The sequence below is a fragment of the Lagenorhynchus albirostris genome, chromosome 4, assembly GCF_949774975.1.
Source record: "Lagenorhynchus albirostris chromosome 4, mLagAlb1.1, whole genome shotgun sequence".
Taxonomy (NCBI): Eukaryota; Metazoa; Chordata; class Mammalia; order Artiodactyla; family Delphinidae; genus Lagenorhynchus; species Lagenorhynchus albirostris.
In genome coordinates this window covers 44602296-44623729 of record NC_083098.1, presented here as the reverse complement: position 1 = coordinate 44623729, position 21434 = coordinate 44602296, and the positions used below count along the sequence as shown (strand labels likewise).

General features: G+C 35.5%; 1 protein-coding gene across 4 annotated transcripts in view; it reads left to right on the top strand.

The window, feature by feature from the left end:
• The window catches only part of BMP2K (BMP2 inducible kinase), a 126366-nt gene that overhangs the window by 45178 nt on the left and 59754 nt on the right, over window positions 1–21434 (top strand). For all 4 annotated transcript variants that reach the window (XM_060147963.1, XM_060147962.1, XM_060147964.1 and 1 more), the window contains 3 exons: window positions 11840–11958; window positions 15166–15271; window positions 18772–18914. In XM_060147963.1, coding sequence (XP_060003946.1) covers window positions 11840–11958; window positions 15166–15271; window positions 18772–18914 — 368 coding nt within the window. The remainder of the gene's footprint in view (window positions 1–11839; window positions 11959–15165; window positions 15272–18771; window positions 18915–21434) is intronic.

Sequence of the window (21434 nt, the reverse complement as noted above, 5' to 3'; positions counted from 1 at the left end):
TACATATCTGTTAAGTCCATCTGGTCTATGTGTTATTTAAAGCTGATGTTTTCTTATTGATTTTCTGTCTGGGCATCTATCCATTAATGTAAGTAGGGTATAAAAGTCCCGTACTATTATTGTATTACTGTCTATTTCTCCTTTTAGGTCTGTTAATATTTGCTTTATATATTTAGGTTCTTCTATGTTGGGTGCATAAATGTTTACAAATGTAATATCTTCTTGTTGGATTGATCTCTTTATCATGTAACACCCATCTTTGTCTCTTTTTACAGTCTTTGTTTTGAAGTCTGTTTTGTCTAATATAAGTATAGCTACTCCAGCATTCTTTTGGTTTCCATTTACGTGGAATATTTTTTTAATCCCTTCACTTTCATTCTGGGTGTCCTTACATCTAAAGTGAGTCTTTTGTAGACAGTGTATAGATTAGTCTTTTAAAAAATTTATTCAGCCACTCTGTGTTTTTCGATTGGAGAATTTAGTCCATTTATATTTAAAGTAATTACAGTTAGGTATGTGATTATTGCCATTTTACTAATTTTTTTCTGCATGGTTTTGTTGTTTTCTTTCCTATGTTCTTCTCTGGCTTCTTTTGTGGTTTGATGGTTTTCTTTAATGGTATGCTTATATTTCTCTTTATCTTTTGTATATTTACTACAGGTGTACCTTGTTTTATTGTGCTTTGTTTTATTGCACTTCCCTTTGTTGCACTTCACAGATATTGCATGTTTTACAAATGAAAGGTTTGTGGCAACTCTGAATTGAGCAAGTCTGTCAACACCATTTTTCCAACAGCATTTGCTCACTTGGTGTCTCTGTCACATCTTGGTAATTCTTGCAGTATTTTAAACTTTTTCATCATTATTATATTTTTCTTGGTGATTTGTGATCAGTGATCTTTGCTGTTATTGCTATGACTCTCTGAAGGTTCAGATGATAGTATATTTTTGCAATAAAGTATTTTTTAATTAAGGTATGCACATTTTTAAGACATAATGCTATTGTACCATTAATAGACTACAGTTTAGTGTAAACATAACTTTTTATATAATGGGAAGCCAGAAAAATTGTGTGACTAGGTTTATTGCCATATGCTTTATTGCAGTGGTCTGGAACTGAACCTACAATATCTCTGAGGTGTGCCTATATAGGTTTTTGCTTTGTGGTTACCGTGAGTCTTACATATAACAACTTGTATCTATAATAGTCTCTTTTAAGTTGAAAACTTCTCTAGTTTGATCCCATTGTAAAGCTTGACATTATTACTCCCTCCCGTCTACACTTTATATTATTGATATCACAATTTACCTTTTTTTATCTTGTGTATCCCTTAACTAATTATTGTAATCATAGTTATTTTTACTACTTTTGTCTTTGAACCTTCATACTATTTTATAGAAATATAAAACTCTGGCCTGCAAAGTTTCTCCTGAAAAATCTGCTTATAGGCTTATGGGAGTTCCCTTGTATGTAACAAGTTGTTTTTCTCTTGATGCTTTTAATGTTATTTCCTTGTCTTTATCTTTTGACATTTTAATTATAATGTGTCTCGATGTGGGTTTCTTTGGGTTCCTCTTATTTGGAACTGGACTTGCTGGAATTGGATGTCTCTTTCCTTCTCAGGTTAAGGAAACTTTCAGCCATTATTTCTTTAAATAAGATTTCTGCTCCTTTCTCTCTCTCTCCTCCTTCTGGGACCCTTATATTGTGAATGTTAGTTCATTTGATGTTGTCCCATAAGCCCCTTAAGCTATCTCTACTCATTTTCATTCTTTTTTCTTTCTGCTGCTCTGATTGGTTGAGTTCCACTGCCTTGTCTTTGAGTTGACTGATTCTTCTACTTCATCCAGTCTGCTATTGAATCCCTCTAGTGTATTTTTTCGTTCAGTTATTTATTCTTCAGCTCTCTGACTTCTAGTTGTTATTTTTTTTATATTTTTAATCTCTTTTTTGAAGTTCTTACTGTTCATTTATTCTCAATTTGGTGAGCATCTTTATGATCATTACTCTTTATTAGGTAAATTACTTATCTCTCATTCATTAGGGATTTTTATTTTTTTTTCTGAGGTTTTATCTTGTTCTTTCATTTGGAACATATTCCTCTGTTTCTTCATTTTGCTTGACTCTCTATGTTGGTTTCCATACAGTAGATGAAACAACCACCTCTCACAGTTTTGAAGGAGTGACGCCGTGTAAGAGATGAATCTTGTCATTCAGCCCTGCCTCAGCTTTTGGATGTCTCTTAAACATCTGTGCTTGCCCAAGCAGCCTATTACATTTTTAATACCTCTCAGTAGTTGTGGATGTGCCAAGACTTTTCATTGTCCCAAAGGGACCACTTACTTTCAAATAGTTTATCAACAAAAATCATGTTTTACAGTTTCTTTCAAAACTAGTAATTAATCAAGGATTATGTATTACATTTTATTGTAATGTAGCCCTGCTCCCCTCATTTTTGTACTCCACATATGGAACACTGTACAAGAAAGCTAGCCAGAGTTAATCTCTCAGACCTTGAGTGTTTCTTTGTGTTATCATTTTCCATATTCTCCTAGCCCCTGTTTTCTGTAAACTGCAATTTAAGCCATAAGTTTTATTAGGTTAAAAGTTTTTAACAAAGGTACTTCACAGGTGATGCTATTTAATTACTTCATATTCCATCACATCAGGAAGCATATAATGTCAATATTAATGCCAAATTAGTGACCCCCAAATTTCTCCCATGAAAAGGAATGTTTTTCGTTTTGATACTTTGACACCATGCAACTATCCTATTTCTCATAAACCTTTCATCTAGGATTTTGTCATACAATGATGATCCTTGCTGAATCAGTTTCTTAATATCATATTTCTCAACTTTGAGACTTTTCTCCCAGTTCACTGACAGTCTCTATCATTTTGGGGAGTGAGTAGAGTCCTTCATGTTGGGCAAGAAAACGGGTTGAGAACCTCAGTTACAGGAAACATTTAATGGTATCTAATTTTATGTAACTTTTTCCAAGTTGGCTTTTCAGTTCTTTGGAAAGAAAATACTGATTAGGAACTGAGGGACATTCAGAATGCAAATTATGCCTGATGAAATTGATTTCTTGTAGTGATTGGGAAACTTTTTTGCTTATAGTCAGGTTATGTCAAAGAAATTAGTGTATGTTAGGTTTAACAAGGCAAACCTTGTTAAAAAAATACCTTTTTTTTTCTTTCCTCAGAGCAGTTTGGTTAATTCAAAAGTGACTTAACAGTTATGTTCTAAACACATTGATTATTTATTTTCCACTTAATATTGTGTGAGACCCTCATCAAGTTGCTTAACAACTAGTGGAAGAGACAGATTGATAAACAGGATCAAATATGCTATATGGTATGGAACAGAAAGCTGTGAGAATTTTAAAGAGGTGCTGTGCATACAATTAGGAAGCCTAATTGTATGAACAAATACTTAATTAAGGACCCAATTTGTAGTGACCTTTTGGATCACTACAAATCCATTTTGAATTATGGTTACATTAAATGTTTCTTGACTGTTGTTTGATGACATACTTCTCATCTTCCTAAGTAGAAGATAAAATACATCCTTAAGTACAACTACTAGATAAGTGGTTGCATTCCAACAACAATTCTTTGACAGCAACTGGATGTCTGTCAATTCAGTTCAATTCTCACAGTACCCAGAGTAGGTGCAGCCCCCACAAGTGGGCCCAGTCCTACAAGATTGCCCCCATTTCAGATGACAGGGAACCACTTCTGATGGACTCGGTTGACTGCATATTTGGGTGTTCCCATGACACCCTCTTCAGGTTTGATAATTTGGTAGAACTACTCACAAAACTTAGGGAAGTGCTGTAGTTATGACTACTATTTTATTATAAAGGATACAAATGAAAAACCCAGATGAACAGGTATAGGATGAGGTCTAGAAGTTTCTCTAGTGCAGGAGCTTTTGTTCCAATGGAGTCAGGATACACCACTCTCCCAGTATGTTAGTATGTTCACCAGCCATGAAGCTCTCTGTACCTTGTTACTTGTAGTTTTTATTGAAGTAGCTTAACATAGGTATGGTTGATTAAATCATTGGTCATGTGATTGAACTCAATCTCTAACCACTCTTTTCTCCTCAGAGATTGGGAGATGGGATAGGAAAAAGTCTGAAAAGTTTCAGCCCTCTAATCATACACAGTAGTTGGTTTTTCTGGGACCAGCCTACAACCTGAAGCTATCTAGGGACATCACCAGTAATCACCTCTTTAACATAGCAAAGACCAAATCTGTCATCAATTCTTTTATTTTCATGGGATTTTGAGAACATTTGGAATGTTTTATAGTATTCTTGTAATCCAATATTTGGAAGTATAAATTTAGTATTAATTTAGCAGCCGTGCCTGGAACTGGGCTTGAATTGAACAATATGTTGAATTGGACATAGAAATATATAATAAGTGGAATTAGTGGTTACTGCCATAAATTCTTTTGATTTATGTATAAAATGAGTTAAAAATTGAAGTATGTGATAATATAGTCAAAACTCTATATAGAGGTGCCTGAGGGAGTGAGGAGCATGAATTGGGTTCGTCCTGAAAGCCTTCTGTGAAGAATGTGTGTTGGAGAATTTGGTGGATATGGGTTGGTGGCAAGCAGATAATGGTCCTCTCTTGGATTACTATAATGTCTCAACTAGTTACCTCCCACTAAATGCATTCTTCAAACAGAAATAATATTAGCTAACTAATACTTAATCAGAAAATTTTGGAAAATATAGTATTTGGAGAAATATAAACAAATTATTCCATTTCATTCTCAGAGCAGGCACTGCTGACGACCAGTACGGTGTTTACCATGTTTAGGTGTAAATCATAGTTGATGAACACATCATCTCTGTATGTAGAAAACTTAACATTTTGCCAGATCTACGTCTGATATAGGATTGGTGAAATTATCAAACTTTAATTTTTAGAAACAGGGGTTTTATGAACAAAACTTAGTTAACATTTTTCCCCTAATTTTCCTAATTCATAGGGATGAAATTACTTTGTTATATGTATGGTTGAGAATGGATGTATAGTAGGGGTCCCCAGTGCCCAGGCTGCAGACTGCTACTGGTCCGAGGCCTTTTAGGAACTGAGCTGCACAGCAGGAGGTGAGCAGTGGGTGAGGGCACAAAGCTTCCCATCTCTCCCCATCTCTCGCATTACTGCCTGAACCCCCCCACCCCCCACCAGCCCCGTCCATCGAAAGGTTGTCTTCCATGAAACCAGTCCCTGGTGTCAAAAAGGTTGGGGACCGCTGATGTATAGAATTCATGTTTCCTTCAGGAATTTTTTTACTGTGGTTCAGTGTGTACTTAACTAGGTTGTACATCAGAACCATCTGGGGGACTCCCACTGCCGCCCCAGTTAATACTCAGTTTATATTATTATATATTCATAAGAACATATACAAAAGTAGAATAATGAGTAAGGGATGGTTTAGCAAAATGTATGTATTTGGCCTGACTTGAGACCTTCTGATTCAGACTTGTCAGAACCTGGAAACTATTCAAGATAAACACACACACACCAGCTCACCAGGCGATTCTGATGCATAGTTATGCTTGGGAATCATTGCTCTAGGGGAATCTCTAAAATATCTCAAAACAAATGCTATATAAATGGTTTATCTTGACCTGTACCCATACTACTTCTGTATCTAGATATATTCTAAGTTTTAGCATTGTCTTTAATTTTTTAATCAAATAAAATTTGAGCAGTTTAAGTAGCACTTTATTAATGCTACTAATTCGTTAATGTTTGCATATGAAATTAATGTTAAATGAGCATCTTTTAAACAAATGCCCTGAATTGTTAGAGCTTTTACTTAAAGTACCTTTCCCAAACATCATCTTTTTCTCTCCTGGTAACTGCCTTGTGAGTGTTTGATTTGATTTCCCCTACATTATATACATGGAAATCCAGATCTATAAGGTGGGAGTTGTACAGTTCCTTATACGTGCAGTTAGAGGATATGGAGACTCCGGAATGAATCTGTACTGATTCTGGACTGTCATCCTAGGAGCTCTTTTCCCCTGTTGTTTATCCCCAATAGTTTACTTTTCCTTTGAGCATTTTGCACTGAACTGGAGTGCTAGTGCCTTATCATTGCTGAGATTGCTGTGTTAGAAGGACTAACAAATTGATAAAAGTGACATTTTTAAAAAAATTTGATCTTGAAACTTCACTGAATTTATTACTTCTAAATAATAGAAGTGTGTGTGTGTGTGTGTGTGTGTGTGTGTGTGTGTAGGTGCGCGTGTGTGTGTGGAGTCTTTAGTGCTTTTTTTGTTTTTGGAATTTTTGAATTTTATTTTTCTATACAGCAGGTTCTTATTAGTAATCAATTTTACACACATCAGTGTGTACATGTCAATCCCAATCTCCCAGTTCATCACACCACCACCCCCAACCCCGCCGCCTTCCCCCTTTGATGTCCATATGTTTGTTCTCTACATCTGTGTCTCAATTTTTGCCCTGCAAACTGGTTCATCTGTACCATTTTTCTAGGTTCCACATATATGTGTTAATATACGATATATTTTTTTCTCTTTCTGACTTACTTCACTCCGTATGACAGTCTCTAGATCCATCCACGCCGCTACAAATGACCCAATACCGTTCCTTTTTATGGCTGAGTAATATTCCATTGTATATATGTACCACATCTTCTTTATCCATTCTTCTGTCAATGGGCATTTAGGTTGCTTCTATGACCTGGCCATGGTAAATAGAGCTGCAATGAACACTGGGGTGCATCTGTCTTTTTGAATTATGGTTTTCTCTGGGTATATGCCCAGTAGTGGGATTGCTGGGTCATATGGTAGTTCTATTTTTCGTGTTTTAAGGGACCTCCATACTGTTCTCCATAGTAGATGTATCAATTTACATTCCCACCAACAGTGCAAGAGGGTTCCCTTTTCTCCACACCCTCTCCAGCATTTGTTGTTTGTAGATTTTCTGATGATGCCCATTCTAATTGGTGTGAGGTGATACCTCATTGTAGTTTTGATTTGCATTTCTCTAATAATTAGTGATGTTGAGCAGCTTTTCATGTGCTTCTTGGCCATCTGTATATTGTCTTTGGAGAAATGTCTATTTAGGTTTTCTGCCCAGTTTTGGATTGGGTCTTTTGTTTTTATAATATTGAGCTGCATGAGCTGTTTATATATTTTGGAGATTAATCCTTTGTCCTTTGATTTGTTTGCAAATATTTTCTCCCATTCTGAGGGTTGTCTTTTTTTTTTTTTTTTGCGGCACGTGGGCCTCTCACTGCCGTGGCCTCTCCCGCTGCGGAGCACAGGCTGTGAACGTGCAGGCTCAGCGGCCATGGCTCACGGGCCCAGCTGCTCCGCGGCACGTGGGATTACCCCAGAACGGGGCATGAATCCGCATCCCCTGCATCGGCAGGTGGACTCCCAACCACTGCGCCACCAGGGAAGCCCTGTCTTTTCGTCTTGTTTATGGTTTCCTTTGCTGTGTAAAAGCTTTTAAGTTTCACTAGGTCCCATTTGTTTATTTTTGTTTTTATTTCCATTTCTCTAGGAGGTGGGTCACAAAAGATCTTGCTGTGATTTATGTCATAGAGTGTTCTGCCTATGTTTTCCTCTAAGAGTTTTATAGTATCTGGTCTTACATTTAGGTCTTTAATCCATTTTGAGTTTATTTTTATGTATGCTGTTAGGGAGTGTTCTAATTTCATTCTTTTACATGTAGCTGTCTAGTTTTCCCAGCACTACTTATTGAAGAGACTGTCTTTTCTCCATTGTATATCCTTGCCTCCTTTGTCATAGATTAGTTGGCCATAGATCCCACTAGATCATGGTATGATCCTTTTAATGTGTTGTTTCATTCTGTTTGCTAGTGTTTTGTTGAGGATTTTTGCATCTATATTCATCAGTGATATTGGTCTGTAATTTTCTTTTTTTGTAGTATCTTTGTCTGGTTTTGGTATCAGGGTGATTGATGGTGGCCTCACAGAATGAGTTTGGGAGGTTCCTTCGTCTGCAATTTTTTGGAAGAGTTTGAGAAGGGTGGGTGTTAGCTCTTCTCTAAATGTTTGATAGAATTCACCTGTGAAGGCATCTAGTCCTGGGCTTTTGTTTGTTGGAAGATTTTTAATCACAGTTTCCATTTCATTACTTGTGATTGGTCTGTTCATATTTTCTATTTCTTCCTGGTTCAGTCTTGCAAGGTTATACCTTTCTAAGAATTTGTCCATTTCTTCCAGGTTGTTCAATTTATTGGCATAGAGTTGCTTGTTGTAGTCTGTTAGGATGCTTTGTATGTCTGCAGTGTCTGTTGTAACTTCTCCTTTTTCATTTCTAATTTAATTGATTTGAGTCCTCTTCCTCTTTTTCTTGATGAGTCTGGCTAATGGTTTACCAATTTTGTTTATCTTCTCAAAGAACCAGCTTTTAGTTTTATTGAACTTAGCAATTGTTTTTTTTTGTTTCTATTTCATTTATTTCTGCTCTGAACTTATGATTTCTTTCCTTCTGCTGACTTTGTGTGTTGTTTGTTCTTCTTTCTCTAGTTCCTTTAGGTGTAATTTTAGATTATTTGAGATATTTCTTGTTTCTTGAGGTAAGCTTCTATAGGTTTAAACTTCCCTCTTAGAACTGCTTTTGCTGCATCCCATAGGTTTTGGATCGTCGTGTTTTCATTGTCATTTGTCTCTAGGTATTTTTGGTTTCATCTTTGATTTCTTCAGTGATCTTATGGTTATTTAGTAACATATTGTTTAGCCTTCATGAGTTTGTGTTTTTTACGTTCTTTTCCCTGTAATTGATTTCTTTTTTTTTTGTTTTTTGCGGTATACGCGGGCCTCTCACTGTTGTGGCTTCTCCTGTTGCGGAGCACAGGCTCCGGACGTGCAGGCTCAGCGACCATGGCTCATGGGCCCAGCCGCTCCGCGGCATGTGGGATCTTCCCGGACTGGGGCACGAACCCGTGTCCCCTGCATCAGCAGGTGGACTCTCAACCACTGCGCCACCAGGGAAACCCCCTGTAATTGATTTCTAATCTCATAGCGTTGTGCTCAGAAAAGATGCTTGATATGATTTCAATTTTCTTAAATTTACTGAGGCTTGGTTTTTGACCCAAGATGTGATCTATCCTAGAGAATGTTCTGTGTACACTTGAGAAGAAAGTGTAATCTGCTGGTTTTGGATGGAATGTCCTATAAATATCAATTAATTCTGTCTGGTCTATTGTGTCATTTAAAGCTTGTGTTTCCTTATTAATTTTCTGTTTGGATGATCTGTCCATTGGTGTAAGTGAGGTGTTCAAGTTCCCCTCTATTATTGTGTTACTGTCAATTTCCTCTTTTATAGCTGTTAGCAGGTGCCTTGTGTATTGAGTTGCTCCTATGTTGGGTGCATAAATATTTACAATTATATCTTCTTCTTGGATTGATCCCTTGATCATTATGTAGTGTCCTTCTTTGTTTCTTATAATAGTCTTTATTTTAAAGTCTATTTTGTCTGATATGAGAATTGCTACTCCAGCTTTCTTTTGATTTCCATTTGCATGGAATATCTTTTTCCATCCCCTCACTTTCCGTCTGTATGTGTCCCTAGGTCTGAAGTGGGTCTCTTGTAGACAGCATATATATGGGTCTTGTTTTTGTATCCATTCAGCAAGCGTGTGCCTTTTGGTTGGAGCATTTAATCCATTCACGTTTAAGATAATTATCGATATGTATGTTCCTATTACCATTTTCTCAGTTGTTTTGGGGTTGTTTTTGTAGGTCCTTTTCTTCTGCTGTGTTTCCCACTAGAGACGTTCCTTTAGCATTTGTTGTAGAGCTGGTTTTGTGGTGCTGAATTCTCTTAGCTTTTGCTTGTCTGTAAAGCTTTTGATTTCTCCATTGAATCTGAATGAGATCCTTGCTGGGTAGAGTAATCTTGGTTGTAGGTTCTTCCCTTTCATCACTTTAAGTATATCATGCCACTCCCTTCTGGCTTGTAGAGTTTCTGCTGAGAAATCAGCTGTTAACCTTATGGGAGTTCCCTTGTATGTTATTTGTCATTTTTCCCTTGCTGCTTTCAATAATTTTTCTTTGTCTTTAATTTTTGCCAAGTTGTTTACTGTGTGTCTCAGTGTGTTTCTCCTTGGATTTATCCTGTATGGGACTCTCTGTGCTTCCTGGACTTGGGTGGCTATTTCCTTTCCCATGTTAGGGAAGTTTTCAAGTATAATCTCTTCAAATATTTTATCAGGTCTTTTCTCTCTCTCTTCTCCTTCTGGGGCCCCTGTAATGTGAATGTTGTTGCATTTAATGTTGTCCCAGAGGTCTCTTAGGTTGTCTTCATTTCTTTTCATTCTTTTTTCTTTATTCTGTTCTGCAGCAGTGAATTCCACATTCTGTCTTCCAGGTCACTTATCCGTTCTTCTGCCTCAGTTATTCTGCTATTGATTCCTTCTAGTGTATTTTTCATTTCAATTATTGTATTGTTCATCTCTGTTTGTTTGTTCTTTAATTCTTCTAGATCTTTGTGAAACATTTCTTGCCATCTTGTCGACTTCTGCCTCCATCCTTTTTCTGAGGCCCTGCATCATCTTCACTATCATTATTCTGAATTCTTTTCCTGGAAGGTTGCCTATCTCCACTTCATTTAGTTGTTTTTCTGGGGTTGTATCTTGTTCCTTCATCTGGTACATAGCCCTCAGCCCTTTCATCTTGTCTACCTCTTTGTGATGTTGGTTTTTGTTCCACAGGCTGCAGGATTGTAGTTCTTGCTTCTGCTGTCTTCTTGCTTCTGTAGTTTTTCCTGCTTCTATTTTTCTTGCTTCTGCTGTCTTCCCTCTGGTGAATGAGGGTATCGGTAATTTTTTTTGTTTTAAAATTATAATTAAGCTACAAAATATCCTATGCTAAAATGAGTTTTAAAAACTTAAGGTGGAAATCTTTGTTTGTATGTGACAGAAGTAATTGTCCTTTAGAATACCTGGCTATTTGTTTCATACATGATGCTTTCTGGGGTACAGTTAACACACTGTGGCATAAATAATGAGGACATTTATAATCTCACGTGAGAGGTCTGGAAGGCTTGTGTAATTCAGTTGCCAAAGTAATTCAGTGTTTTGGGTCATTTTCTCTCTCATTCTTTTTTCCGTCATGACCACATATGGTTGCCATAGGTCTAAAGAGTATATTCTTATACAACAAAATCCAAAAGCCAGAAGGAAGAGCAGAGCCTCATCATATGAATCTTTTTTTTGTTTTGTTTTGTTTTTTCTGGTTGGAAAATCTTTCCTGCAACCCTCAGCATACTTTTCCTTATGTCCCATATAGCCAAAATTGGTTACATATTCAATCCTAAATCAGCTGCTGACAAGAGGAAATGAGATTCCCATTATTGCCTTAGAACAGTGTTGGTTGATCCCCTGGAACTTTAAGAGGGACCCACCCATCTGATCCCGTTGATGTCTCATATTAAATCACATCAGTGTTTTGTCATCACTAAGACGGAGAGGCTGATGGGTAGGCAATCACTAGTATTTACCAAACTATAGTGATATAGTTAAGTTGTTAACATTTTCCACGTCCTATATAAGAAATATTCCCACTCAAATGATATTTGTATATTTTAACTTGAGAAGCATGTTATCCTGTATGTGCTACTTCATGATTGGCATAGGAAGCCAATGATTGGGCTGTTAATTTAGTACAATGTGTTAGTTGTTTACTGTTCTTATTTTTGTCTTGTGTACAATCAGTTTATTTCCCTGTGAGATTAAGCTCCTCAGTGCTGTTACATGATTTTGGCAGGAGCTTCAAATTCTTCTTATTTAGTAGATTCTTGTTCTTCTAGGTGGATTCTCCACAGTTTTCCTGGTGCGGACTCACGGTGGACTCCGCTATGCATTGAAGCGAATGTATGTCAATAACGCGACAGACCTCAACATTTGTAAAAGGGAAATTACAATTATGGTAAGTGAAAGAGTAATTTCCTTTGAAAAATTTGGTGTATTTTCTTTCAGTTTTTCACATAACATTAACCAACCTGTAGGCAAGCTGCTTATTGGCTTGGGCACATCTAGATAACCTTTGAAGTGTACTCTTTATAGCCATACTTAGGGCTAAATAGAAACAACTCCTACCTTTCCTCCCTTCCCTATTACAGTTCAACAGGCAAGCTTCTCTGCTTTCTTTTTTCCTTTTTAAAATAAATTTAAATTATGGAATATTTTGAGAATAGAAGAATGTAGAAAATTAGTGAACACCAGTTTACCCCCTACCCAACTTAAGAATTAAAGGCTTACAGATACAGTTGAAGCCTTCTGTGTATTCCTCTGTAATGTTATCCTTATACTGTTATCCTCATCCAAAAGGAAACCCCTATCCTGAATTTGGTGCTTACGCTTCCCCTGGGTATTTAATACATTCACTTATATGTGTTAGTATTCACAGACCACAGTTAGTTTTGCTTTTCATTTTTAAAATCATGCCGTAAAGTTGATTTGTGTGTGTGTGTGTGTGTGAACTCTGTAGTATTGGTAAGGTATGCTTCAGCAAGGAAAAAATTCTTCTTTAATATTAGGAAAAGTGAAAAATATTTTAATACGCCATTAAAGAAAATTTCAGTTACTCAGTTAACTAGATTAAACATTTCAAGAAAATTACAGAATAAAAATTTCCTTTTTTTCTAGAGTTGCTTATTGTCAGTGCTCTGGGTGGTTTCTTATTCTTGTTTTCCCCTCTTTCTCCTGGTCTTCTCTTCTTTTATTCTCTTCCTCTTCCTCCTCCTCATCTACTGTTTATCAAGTGCTAATATATATATTTAACATTTTTGTTTTATTTAGGTGAAATTCACATACTACACATTTTATAATTCACATTTTAAAATGAACAATTCAGTGGTTTTTAGTACATTCACAGTATTGTGCACAGACTGCCTCTACCTTGTTTTAAAACCTTTTCATCACTCCAAAAGGAAACCCCTGCCCATGAAGCAGTTGCTCCCCATTCCACTCTTGTTCCAGGCCCTGGCAACCACCCGTCTATGTTATGTCTCGATAGATTTACCTATTCTGGATATTTCATATACATGGGATCAAGCAATATATGACCTTTTGTGTCTGGCTTCTTTCACTTACCATATTTTTAAGGTTCATCCACATTGTAGTACTTATCAGTACTTCATTCCTTTTTATGAGTGAATAATATTCCATTATATATACTATATATGTATCAAAATTTGTTTATGTGTTCATCTATTGATGGACTTTTTTAAAAAACCATGGATAGACATTTGGGCTATTTCTACCTTTTGGCTATTGTGAGTAGTGTTGCTATGAATATGTGTACGTATGTATTGTTTATTTTCAGTTCTTTTGGGTATGTATCTAAGAGTGGAATTGCTGGGTCATATGGTAATTCCACATTTAACTTTTTAAGGAACCATTAATTCCACAGCAGTTGAACCATTTTCTGTTCACACCGGCAGTGTTAGGAGGGTTCTAGTTTATCTACTTCCTTGAAAACACTTGTTACTGTCAAGCTTCCCCAGCTGCTAAGAGGGAGATTTTCTTATTTTGTATCAACATCTTTATCAACACACATATTTTGATCCTTTTTGTTTGAAGATAGACACATTTATACAGTATGACTTATCAGAATTCTGCTTTTATTATCCCTATTCCTTAGCTAGACTAGAGTTGATTAGGCTTTGAGACTTGCTGTTTTTCAGGTAAGGCTATTAGTCAAAAGGGTGAAAAGATTTACTCCGAGATAATAGGGAATCTTAGACTAAGTTTTCTAACTTAAGCCCAGATATGGTATTGTACTGTAATTCTTCCTTTCAATAGATTTTGTATAATTTTGAGATATATAAAACATAGCATCAACCTCAGCAAAACTCAGATCCTATGCTTTTAAATAAGCTATTTTGGGGAGGTGAGCAGTTGTCTTCAAACTGTTTTTTGATGACTAATCCTTCACTATTTATGTTTATTTATGAATTATTCACATGTTCAGCTGCTGTTAGCTAATATCTCAAATTATATTACACACTTAAAACTAGGTTTATTTTAATGATAGTGGATGTAAATTATTTTAAACAGTATTCTTGATAAGAGTTTTTAATTTACAGACAGACCTTATTTAGATCATTATGATTTTTAACCTTATAAATGTTGATGATTGTCAACCTGATAAATGTTAATGATTGTCTTGTACTAGGAGCAAAAGTGTCAGATTTGCCATTTTCTTCTTAGTTTCTTGTACTTGTAATATTAGTGTTATCTTTATGGTTTCTTTACAGAAATCCTTTTTAGCTACTTGTTTATTTTTTTAGGTTATTTAGTTAAAAGTACATACATTCATAAATTCACTTGACTAGGTGGACATAAATTGAAATATGTTGCAGACAAAACAAACAAACGCGAGTGTAATTGTTCATAAATATTAGAGCTTAATTTCTTTATCTTTTTAAGATAAAAATAAGTAAAAGTTCTGGTATTTTATTCTTGAGTCCCAAAGGACTATCTTGTACACTCACTTCTGGAAACTTTTTTTTTTTTAATTTATTTATTTTTGGCTGCGTTGGGTCTTTGTTACTGTGTGAGGGCTTTTCTCTAGTTGCGGAGAGCGGCGGCTACTCTTCGTTGCAGTGCGCAGGCTTCTCATTGCGGCTGCTTCTCTTGTTGTGGAGCATGGGCTCTAGGCACGTGGGCTTCAGTAGTTATGGCACTTGGGCTCAGTAGTTGTGGCTTGCGGGCTCTAGAGATCAGGCTCAGTAGTTGTGGCACATGGGCTTTGTTGCTCTGCGATGTGTGGGATCTTCTTGGACCAGGGCTCGAACCCATGTCCCCGCATTGGCAGGCAGGTTGTTAACAGCTGTGCCACCAGGGAAGCCCTGGAAACTGTTACTTTTGAATGAACCATCTCTTTCTTCCCCATTGAATTGAATATAAGTATTCATTAACTATTTGCTTGTTAGGAAATGACAGTCACATATAAATAAACTTTCCATTGAAACTGTAGAAACCTTTTTGAAATGTGTCGGATTCCATACTTACACCTAAATCTTACTTTTTGAAATTCTTTAAATATATTAATTTAGACTTCAAATCGTTGTTAATGATAGACCTTTAAAATATGTTTGCCAGTTTTTAAAATTTTGTTTATTTTTTACAGAAAGAGCTGTCTGGTCACAAAAATATCGTGGGTTATTTGGACTGTACTGTTAATTCAGTTAGTGATTATGTATGGGAAGTGCTTATCTTAATGGAATATTGTCGAGGTAAGTATTTTTCTGTGGTTGTTTTTTGCTAAAAAAATTTGCCTATAAAAATGGGTTAGTAGGTGTCTTGGTTTCTCTTAGGGCAGCTGTCATCTAATTCTGGGCATTCATTGCAATCTCAGCTTTAATTATTTGCCTAAATAAGGAATGCTGTTAAAAAGTATTTAAAACCTACTCATAGTTGATGCAATGATGATGTGAGCATATGTTAATGGACAATTAGAAAAGTGCTGTTGGGTTTTAAACAGAAAATCTAAAAAGTAAAGAACAGTCACCTTTCCTGATGCCTATACATTTCTTTTATAATCCAACCAAGAAGAGCATACTGTGTCCATATTAGTGTTGCAAGATTTTTTTCCAGCACGCTACCATGTTATCTTTGAACATATTAAATATAATAAATTTCAAGGATGCATTTTGATCTATAATTTTTATAAACTTATATTATGTGGTCTTTTGAAAACATTAGAAGATAGAAAACCACATTTTATTTGGATATAATGTGGTGTTTTCAAAGAAATATTTACTTGTATAGTATGCCTAAATTATTATAATAATAATTTTTAGTCCCTGAAAAGTTTTTTTTTTTTTTTTTACTTTAATGGGTGTAATGGGGGCAATTAATCCATTTCCTGCAAACTTGCTTTCCCCCCTCCCTCATCAGACTGTATCTGACAGTTTGGATTCTAGGGAGCCCTGGTTTATATATAAATTCTCTTAAGACAGTTATGATTGTTAATTATGGTACCAGGAACTCTTGTCACTTCCTGAAGGTTGGAGGAGAAGGAGGTTGGTGATGATAATGGAGAAAACGTGGTCTCATTTACTCCAGTCTTGTAAGAAGGGGGATGGACAGAGGAAAATGAAATGACTCAATATTATAATATCTATTGTGATATGTTTGTAACTTATTTCCATATATAATGTAAAAAATTAGATATTTTCTTGATTGTTTTTCCTTATTTATATAGCATCTTCTCTACTGTAAAGCATTTGTGATCTCTTTAAGGAGACGATATTGATTTTCTTTACCCTACTTTCCTGAATTCTAGCATTTAAGGTGCCAATTCTTAGCTGGATGAGAGTTGACTAATAGCCCTTCGCTACTTGTAACTTTTCAAAAATAATTGAATTGAGCATAATCATAACCCTGGATGAGTTTCATTGTCATCCAGAAGACATTTTAAAAGGGGAACTACATGAGCTTCAGTTTTTAGGCAAGTGAGTATTTGGGAGCCAATGGTGCAGTCTACTGCAGATAAAATTAAGTATCTTGTTAAAAAAAAGTCATATCAAAATTTAAATGGGATGGTATAGCATTTTTTTTTTTTTTTTTTTTTGTGGTACGCGGGCCTCTCACTGCTGTGGCCTCTCCCGTTGTGGAGCACAGGCTCCGGACGCGCAGGCCCAGTGGCCCTGGCTCATGGGACCAGCCGCTCTGCGGCATGCAGGAGGATCCTTCTGGACCGGGGCATGAACCTGTGTCCCCTGCATCGACAGGCGGACTCTCAACCACTGCGCCACCAGGGAAGCCCAGTATAGCATTTTAAATTAAGTATAATTGTAATCTCAGAGAGATGAAGATTGTTGAGGCTAGAAAAATGTTGACTTTTTAAATTTTAATAATGAAATCGGGCAGCGTATAAAAGTTCTTGTTTAGGAGATGATAACTGTGAAAAATATGTAAAGATTCGGGAGTTACATGCACCTTATCTTAAAAGACCTTCAGTATACATTGTTTCCTTTCTGAATCTGATTTTAAAATTTTTCATTAGAATAATTTTACTTTAATTTTCAGAAGACTTTGATTTTGAATAATGAAATTTTGTTTGTTTCTGCATTTGAAATGCAGCTCAAATAGAGCTTTTTAGCCTTTTTGGGGGACTGGATTTTGTGTTTCAAGCCCAAAGATCTCTGAAGGGAAGAAAGAAGATCGACTTTTGTTTAAAATTTATTCTACTCATTACAACATTGAAAGTGTGGAAAAGATAGAATGAGTTCAAGGTTACGATTTCTTATCTGTGAAAAGATATTTTAAGAATGTGAATGAACACCAAGAAAGCACTTTTCTTACTGTTTAATTTTTGGATAACATGAGTCAGGGCGTCTGACAAACGAGGATGGAGGAAATTGCTGCCTAGTCAGGTGCCTCAATCTTATATGAGACACTTTGAACAAATTACAACCAAATGGACCTGAGTTTTCTGAAAGTTGAGGATTGATAGGCAAAATAATTTTTTTCCCCCTGCTTTAAAGTTCTAAGAAAAAACACCTATTTCAGAAAATATATGAGAATGCTGTTTAGACAGTAATAATAGAAGGAACAGGTGTGTATGCACCTTCTTACAGATTACACAGTAGCAGACATTTATTTATTCAGACTTGTTACAGGAAAGTTTCAAGTTAACATAAGCTTGCCTTTTTAAATTTCCAAACTTGATTTCTGTTAGAATGCTGTGAATGAATCATGTATTTACTTGCATTGTTAAAATATAATAATAGTAAACTTTCTCTTAGTAATTAAGAATTGTCATTATTAGATTATCAATTATTGTAGTACATTGTAATATTTAATAATTCTCTCGTGGCTCATTGTTGTGGCTATTTGATTTTAGTAAGTTACTCTGCCCACTATCTCTTAACCTGGTTTAGAGCCTTAGCCCCTTAACCTATCTCTCTTTTTCCACTCTTGTGATTCCTCTATCCCCCAATCAAGGAGATCTTCTAAAAGGTCAGATCAGGAAGTTTCCTTGGTTCTCAAGATAAAAATCTCAAGATAAAATCTTGATTTGTTTGTCTTGTCAGTATCATCTGACTTTACTCTCTTCTCTGCTTTCTAGACCATACCCACAGTGGTTCTCTTTTAGTTATTCAAAATCATTAAGCTCTTTCCCAAACTAGAGGCCTTTGTATATGTCACTTGCTATCACTAGTGTGTTCTCCCAGATCTCTACCAGGTTAATTCCTGATTAACCTTCAGTCTCAACATAAATAATCACTTCCTTAGGCCTTCTCTGGCACTCTCTTCTCCCCATCCTCCTTCACTAATTTAAATTTGGGTTTTTCTCATATTATCCTTATTGTACGTAATTATGATAAATATTTGTGTGATTGTTTATCTCTGCCTTTAGACTATAAATTCCATGATAATAGAGACTTTATCTTTGTTCACCACTGTTTACCCGTGCTAACCGTTTCTTCAAATCTGTGATGCCATCAGTTACAAGGTACACTCTGAATTTGGAGATGTTAAAATATGGCCAATAGCATTAGCAGAACGTCACTTATTTTAAGATGTTTTCACTTCAGAGATGTAAAATGTGAAAAAAAATGTATGTCATTAAATCAACACAATATGGTATAATAAGCATCCTTACATGAAAATTACAAAAAAAGCCAATTCTCCATTACCTGAGACCATAGACATTTCTTAATCTCTTTGTTTGTGGTAGTCTTCATTTATTAAAAATATGTCTTCTCAAAATTACTTTTTTGGTTAGCTGGGCAGGTAGTGAATCAGATGAATAAGAAGCTGCAGACAGGTTTTACAGAACCAGAAGTGTTACAGATATTCTGTGATACCTGTGAAGCTGTTGCAAGGTTGCATCAGTGTAAGACTCCAATAATTCACCGGGATCTGAAGGTATGAACTTTAGTCTACGTATGGATTAATGCCTTTTAAACTTTGGAGTTAAAAATGTTCTTGGATTGTCTTCATATAAACCAGTTTTTATTACTAGCACTGAGATTGGTCTCTCTGTCCCCAGCTACATTCCCTGAGGCCATAAAAGACTGACTATAGAATTGAAATTGTGCTTTTCATGACCCTGAGGGTTGCTAGCACTACTGTAGAGGTAGATTTTGTGCTCCCTACTTTGCTTCTGTTTTACAGAGCAGGCTTCTTTAAAAGGTTTCATATGAACAAAAATATGAACATCACTGACACAGGTTAGATATCCCTCCACACTATTCTTCCCAGTTCAGCACTCCTCCTATTTCTTATAATTCATTTTAAGCATCAGGGTGTTTTCCAGAGATATTGGAGGTGACCGTAAATGGGTCTCTTTACTCATTTATTTATAATTTACTGTAGTTTTAGATAATTTACTATAATTTGGTGGTGATTGCCACTCAAAGGTCACTTTGTCTTACATTTTCATGGAATCTGACCTCTTGTATATGGTACCCACTTGTTAAATTGGAAAAAGTGCCCAAAGGGGATTGAACATTCCTGGTATCATATTGCTTGAGCTATCATTACACATATTGTTTAGAAGCATAGGGGTCCTCTTTGATACCTACAAACACTAAGATTACAAAAATTCCTCTTCCTGAAATGCTTTATGCCCAGATATCCCATGGCTAATCTTTCCCCCACTTCAAATCTGCTCAGATTCACTTTCTCAGTGAGTCCTGTCCTTGCACCACCTTATTTATAATTACAACCTAACCTTTCCATACTCTACTTGTTCTGCCTTTTATTATCACTTGTCACTTTCTCGGATACTATAAAATTTGCTTATGTATTATGTCTGTTGGTTATTTTCTGTCCTCTCCCACTACACTGTAAGCTTCCTGTGGGCAGGGATTTTTCTCTTTCGTACTGATGTATCCAAGCATTTAGAACAGTGCCTGGCACATAGCAGGGTCTCAATAAATATTTAATGAATGAATGGATCCCAATTCTGATTATACAATTCTGATTATACTTATTATACTTATATACTTTGTATACTTATACAAAGTATACAAAGTATACTTTGTATACTTATTATACAAAATTTATGAAAAGTGATAATAAAATGCTCTTAAGATACAAGAGAATAGAAGATGTCACTTAGAATATAGGTTGTTAACCATGAAAGCATCATCCAGGGAAACCTGTGCTGAAAGGATACAAGTCAAGGCAAGATTGAAATACTTGACTACAGACCTCTGTCCCTTAATTTTGATAACCAGTATAGTTCATTTCAGTTCTCTTGAATATGCAGCTTTTACATTTTCCCCAATAATTTGGTCTGACTTTTTTGCACTGTTATAGCTCATTAACTTCTTAAATGTAAAGGTGATGTTTTCAGCTGAGTCCTCTTGATTTTAAAACAAAAAAGACATTGAACTGCATAATTTTATATAGACCATATTTCATATACTTAGTTCTTTTTACATGTGTAAATTTATGCAATCCTGTTTGTTTTAAGTAAGTTTCTTTTTTTTAAGTAGATTTCTTATATAAATATTTTGTGCAAATATTGAATACTTTTAAAAGTAGAGTAAAATGAAATATAGAAGAAAAATTGTAAAGAAACTGTAATGTGAGTATTTTGGTAGAGTGGAGAGAAATTAAATTACTCATTTAAAACTGTATCATAAAAATAAAAAATATTGTGTAAAAATGTTAATAATAGTATCATTTATTGTGTGCTTACCTTATTTCAGTCACTATTCTAAGCCCTTTACATGTTTTAATTCTTTCAGTTTTTACAACAGTCCCCTGTAATAGATATTATTATTTTCCCCATTTTATACATAAGGAGACTAAAGCACAAGAGTGGTTAAGCAAGTTGTCCAAGGGTACATATGCTAATAAGTAGCAGAGCTGGGCTGTGAACCCACATTCTCCTGTTTTAGAAACTGTGCGCATAATTTCATTTAAGTTACTACAACTCTGATCTCTAAGTTAAGGCATAAAGTAAAATCTGTGTTTTTCAGTGTAGTATTTTAGATAAAAATGGAATTAGGAGTCAATCAAAGGTAGAATTGTAATGTTTTTTGTTACCTTTCTATAGGTAAGCTAAGTGTCAGAAAAGGAGAAAAATGGAGGCATAGTATAGACTCTGACTGCTACTAGTTCTTCTCTTCCATAGAAGCAGTTTTTGAGAGGACTTAGGGTTCCTTGGCCCTTAGCAGAAATCATCCTGGGATGGGAGAAGCACTTTTCTGTTCTTAGTGAGAGAAGCAGTAGATAAAGTAAAGTATATTTTTGTTCTGAATCATTTGTCCTTGCTCACAATTTGAGGTATCCTCTCTCTCTCTCTCTCTCTTTCTTTCACTCTCTGTCTCTCTCTGTCTCTGTCTCTCTGTCTCTGTCTCTGTCTCTCTCTATATATTATATATCAGTGTTTAACTGTGTAAAAACATTGTTATAAAAATATAATTTTCACCT